The 5021-nt window shown below is 36.9% G+C and overlaps 1 protein-coding gene across 1 annotated transcript; it reads right to left on the bottom strand.

Annotated features, from left to right (window-relative positions):
• Nucleotides 1-922: 922 nt before the first annotated feature.
• LOC108207261 (alkaline/neutral invertase A, mitochondrial) lies at nucleotides 923-4145 on the bottom strand. Its single transcript, XM_017377721.2, has 6 exons — nucleotides 3402-4145; nucleotides 3025-3181; nucleotides 2561-2772; nucleotides 1923-2416; nucleotides 1798-1846; nucleotides 923-1564 (listed from the first exon to the last, which is right to left on the bottom strand). The coding sequence occupies exons 1-6, from the start codon at nucleotides 4143-4145 to the stop codon at nucleotides 1238-1240; spliced, it is 1983 nt and encodes a 660-aa protein (XP_017233210.1). The 3' UTR covers nucleotides 923-1237.
• Between the last annotated feature and the right edge of the window lie 876 nt (nucleotides 4146-5021).

Genomic DNA, 5021 nt, shown 5'->3' with positions numbered 1-5021 from the left:
TAACCAACACGGTGTGTGAAATAAATAAGAAGTGGGATGAAAAATTTAATGGCGTGCCGATCTTACGGAAAATGACATTACTGTCTGTCCAAACGATTGTTTGGTACTAGCACTCAATGTATATACTCCATCTGTTTTTCTGTTTTCATATATTATATTTGACGTTTTGAAAAAGATTAGCAAAATTTGATGACCTAACCTGTACATTTCCTGTGCTTCCACATGCAATAAATTTGTCTTACGAAATGCCCTCAATGACACAATTATGAACCAACCATCCATTCTCAGTTCTTGAGCTCAAAAATGTGACTCATGTGTAACCTATGATGCACCTAATCGTTACATTCAGTGAAGTAGTACTATATCTGAAACTGAAAACTCGATTTCGTAAAGATTTAAGAGTTCGTTTGGGTTAACTTAAAACTTACTACTATTATAATTCATAAGCTTAATGACCTTTTAGCCCTCGAAGTTTGGGTGGAAGTTCCGATGCGGACTTGAAGTTTAAAAACATACCTTTCGACCCTCAAAGTATCTTTATCGTACCTTTTAACCCTTATGGCATATATCGGTATATAACGGAGTGGACAGTTGACATTTCACACGTGAAGGTTCACTACAAGAAAAGCGGCTAATTTCGATCGGTTATTTTCGACCGGGAATTAATTTCGACTAGGCTAACTTCGACCGCGTCAGTACTGGTCGAAAATGACTAATTTCGACCGTATACGGTCGAAATTAGTCATTTTCGACCAGAATTGGACGGTCGAAAATGACCGCTTTTCCTGTAGTGGTTAAAAGGGGCATTAAACATTAAGGGTTAAAAGGAACATCTAATGTATTTTAATGTATTCTTTAGGGGTTAAAAAGAACGAGATCCATACTTTAAGGGTTAAAAGGTACGCTCAAACTTTACCCCGAATATGTATTGTCAAGTTTATCCCCCGATTTATACCGGTATTTTTAAAAAGGGCTAAAAGGTACGACAAAGATACTTTGAGGGTCGAAATGTACGTTTTTAAACTTCGAGGCCGCATCGGAATTTCCACCCATACTTCGAGGGCAAAAAAGTCATTAAGCCTAATTCATAGTATGTGACAAACAAACAGGCTACTAAACTAATCCTATATATATACATGGAAATAATCCATCTTACCACTAGAATAAAACTACATTATTTACAAAAATCTGTACAATGTGATAATAGTTCATCATGGAAAAAACCAGAGGACTGTGATTAAACGAGAATGTGAGACTTGGCAGCATCGCGGGAGCATTTTTTCCTGCCAGATTTGCTAAGCGCGCAAACACATATGTTAAGAAGATCATAGTCTTCTTCCCAGAACAATAGCGAGGCCTTGTCTGGATTCTCCAGCAGCAATTTGGATGTTAGATACCCCGAAACGGTCCATGTTTGATACAGTCTTGACTGCTTTCCTATGAACTTGCCATTTCGCGTGTCATAATACTCTGGCCAATTTTCTGCTGGGAGCCTTTTCTCAGCCAAATTAACCGCTTTCCAGGCTAGGTCGGTTCTTCCCATCTTAATGCAGGCCAATGTGAACTGCAGATAAGACAACATTGTCATTTATCTTCGTCTTTATGGACTATAGATAAATAAAAAGAAACGGGAGCTCCTTGATCAGATAATACAACACTGTCATTTATCTTCGACTTTATGGACTATAGACAAATAAAAAGAAACGGGAGCTCCTCAATCAGATAATACAACACTGTCATTTATCTTCGTCTTATGGACTATAGACAAATAAAAAGAAACGGGAGATCGTTGATCACCTGCCATAGAAGCGTTGGCCAAGATCCCCCATTGTGATATGACCAAGGCCTGCAGAGTCAGAGAAAATGTGTCTTCAATTGTACACTTTTAAAAAAGCTGATAGTTTTTTTTGGAAGAAACTTACGTGTTCTTAGGATCACTACCAGTGATTATACGCCAATCATCGTATTCCAAAGCAGGGAAACATATTTTGAGGGGCATACTCCCAACAAGATCATCCCATTTGGCTTCTATTAACTTTAAAATAGATTGATTTTGTCTTGGAGTACTAAGAGACGATATAATAGACCAGAGATTACCCAATGCGAAGAATCTAAAATCCATATGAGCCGGCTGTAGATTGCCAATTAAGTAACCGCCTTCCTCGGGTATCCAGTCCACTAACCACTGAGGAATTTGCTCAGGGTAGATATTGAACTTGTTTTTGGCATCTGTCGAGTATTCTTCAGTCTTATATCGATATATCTCATTGATCTTCTTTAAATCTACATAATAGTATTCCCTGATGTGAAATGACAACGCGCTCAGTCTATTGCTGATGACTGATACCAAATTCTTGGATCCTTCATCTGTGGAAAGCATTTCGCGAGAGCACCTTAGAGCTGAGTGGAATAAAGACTGCAAAATCGAATTTGGCTAGGCATAAGATAAGAAATAATGCAAAAACTCTTATAGGATGTTTACACAGGCAGCAAAAATAACCAGTATATCTGGGACACTGTATGACAGTCATAACCAGTATATATGACAACAGTAACTCACTTGAATCTCTAAGGGGTGACCATGAATACCCATCCGTCGATCTATCATGCAGGAACCATCAGTTACTAGCAAAGTTGGAAACATATCAAATCCATCGGCCAGGCACAAGTTCATAATTAGCTTTATGCCTGTCTTAACATCCACTCTTTCTTGTAAAGATACGTCGCCAGTTATTTTCCCATAAGCTCTTAGTAATATAATCCACCACAAACCTACAAACAAGTTTATTTGCAGATAGTAATTTAGATGCTAGGCATCAACTACACTCTCCTCGTTACTAGTTTTCTTATAGACAGGCTCTGCTCGAGAAATGTATCATTAACCTACAGAACAATAATCCTTGTACACAAATTTGTGCTGTGAAGCCAGCAGTAGATTATTCACTTCATATTTCACCTGTATTTTTATTTCTTTTTCCTCTCTCTTCCCGTTAGAAATGTAATTTAAACTCATTGATAAAATACCTGAATCAACAGGTGCAACACGACCAATCGCTGACTCCCCAAAATCCGCGTCTAATCTTTCTTCCTCCTTGCCGTCTTGAGGTGTTGTTACAACTTTAAAACTAGCAGGCATTAACCCCTCCCCTGGACAGAAGCAGTCCACGGTTTTCTCCCAACTCTGTCATTCAAACAAGGAAAACATATTAAAAAGGAGTCCTCAAGATCTCAAAGATGAACAGAATCACATCACTAGGCAAAATCACTTATTAAGCATACTTCTCAGCAGTTAAGCAGTTAAGCCATTTTGAACATGGCAAAATCTATGAAACCAACTAAAAAAAATCAGCTAACCAAACTAAAACATAAGCACATATTAAATGAAAGAGACAGTTAATTACCTGCAGTTGCAAGTTATGCAGTAGAAAATTCTTCACAATCTCTTTTTCCCCCTTGAGCAAAAAAGCAAGTGCAGATGGAATAAAATCGCGTATGAAGACCTGATCATAATTCAATGGTAGAGTATCAGTAGGATCGTTCGCAGCCATTGTTCCCACAGGACTCCCACAGTAAGTTACAATAGCATTGCCCAACACCTTCCAGGCCTCTTTCTCCGTCTCTTTGGCCACAACACGGTCACTAGCTGGCTTATCCTCATTAGGACTACTAACCGAACCATCATTATCTACATCATCGTTCTCTCGTACCTTATAATCCTTACTTTCTGTATATACATTCTCCTCGTCATCAATCTTATCTATCAAAGGCTTTACATCTATTCCACCTCGAACATAAACACCCTCAGGATTCTTGTCATTTACACCAGTCTCTGTTCTACTCGATTTATTCCTAATATGTGGCAATGCCTTAACACCAAAACTATTAGCATTTCTTGAAATTCCACCGTAACATTTTTCAAGAAAAGTTCTGGAATTTCCCCAACTTGTATATTGCCTGCAAAAAGGCTTATGGAGATGTTCCCCTACACATTGAGCACCCAAAATTCCAGATTGGTGACCACAAAATGTGCGAGTTCGATCACAACTTGTCACATTTTTTGAAAAAGAACATCCCCATTTCGAAGATGATAACCCGAAAAAACCCGGTTTCCGATGGTAAATTAGTAATCGACAAAATGGTTTCATGGTCAAGAAATGAACTGTGTTCATAACAAAATGATAAAAAGAACAACTGAATTCTGAATTTCAAGTTGGATAAAGCTAATTTTATGTGCATGCATGCATGTAAAATGTTTATGTACAATATGAATATAAGTAAAGAACATAACACAGAGAATAATAAAGAGGATGAAAAAGTTTAAATGTAGTAGAGAGATTATCTATATAATTGATGGCTAAAGAGGAGAATGGTTAAACAACATAAGCGGCCCAGGAGACACGATTTTGTGGACATTTTACTATGCAAGTAGCATGACCTTAGGAACATTTACATAAGAGATCCCCTGATTTAAACTAAGGTATCTTATGAAAACTTTTTATTGGTTTTTTGTTGGTGTTAATTTTTTACATTAATAAATTTTAAAAGAGTATGGTCGATTATTCAGACCTATATTTCCAAGTTCTAATTGTCGGTTAATTACATCTTTAATATGTGTTGTCTTTTTATATAAGAAATTATTTTATTTTATTTTTTTTGTTTTTTAATGGAGCAAAATGTATTCTGTATGTCCCCTGCATTCGCAACGTTAGCGGAAGGAGAAAACCTAGAATGAGTAATTTTTTCACTCGAAAATACAATAACTCCGCATTCACATCAAGAATCTAGGATTAATTTATTTAACCAAAAAACCACCGGTAATATGCTACATCAGTCAGGGACCCGGACCCATGTAATTTATAACCACAAAGATATTAAGTTCTTCCGGGTTCTTTTCCCCTCGTAATTTAGAGTTTGAAATATATCATCCATACACTAAACAAAATAAATTGTTTCACTCACTACTACAAAAACACAAAGAAAATGCAAGGAGAAGAAAAACACAATACAGTGCAACAGAAGAC

The sequence above is a fragment of the Daucus carota genome, chromosome 2 (genome assembly GCF_001625215.2).
Source record: "Daucus carota subsp. sativus chromosome 2, DH1 v3.0, whole genome shotgun sequence".
Classification (NCBI taxonomy): Eukaryota; Viridiplantae; Streptophyta; class Magnoliopsida; order Apiales; family Apiaceae; genus Daucus; species Daucus carota.
This window is presented reverse-complemented; position numbering and strand designations above follow the sequence as displayed.

What these genes read in the sequence shown, in the direction of transcription:
- LOC108207261 (XM_017377721.2), bottom strand. Translation starts at nt 4,145, where the DNA reads ATGAAACCATTTTGTCGATTACTAATTTACCATCGGAAACCGGGTTTT. An exon ending in GTCACCCCTTAGAGATTCAA is followed by an intron (nt 2,417 to 2,560) that starts GTGAGTTACTGT and finishes TCGATTTTGCAG; the next exon opens with TCTTTATTCCACTCAGCTCT. An exon ending in GGCCAACGCTTCTATGGCAG is followed by an intron (nt 1,565 to 1,797) that starts GTGATCAACGAT and finishes TCTTATCTGCAG; the next exon opens with TTCACATTGGCCTGCATTAA.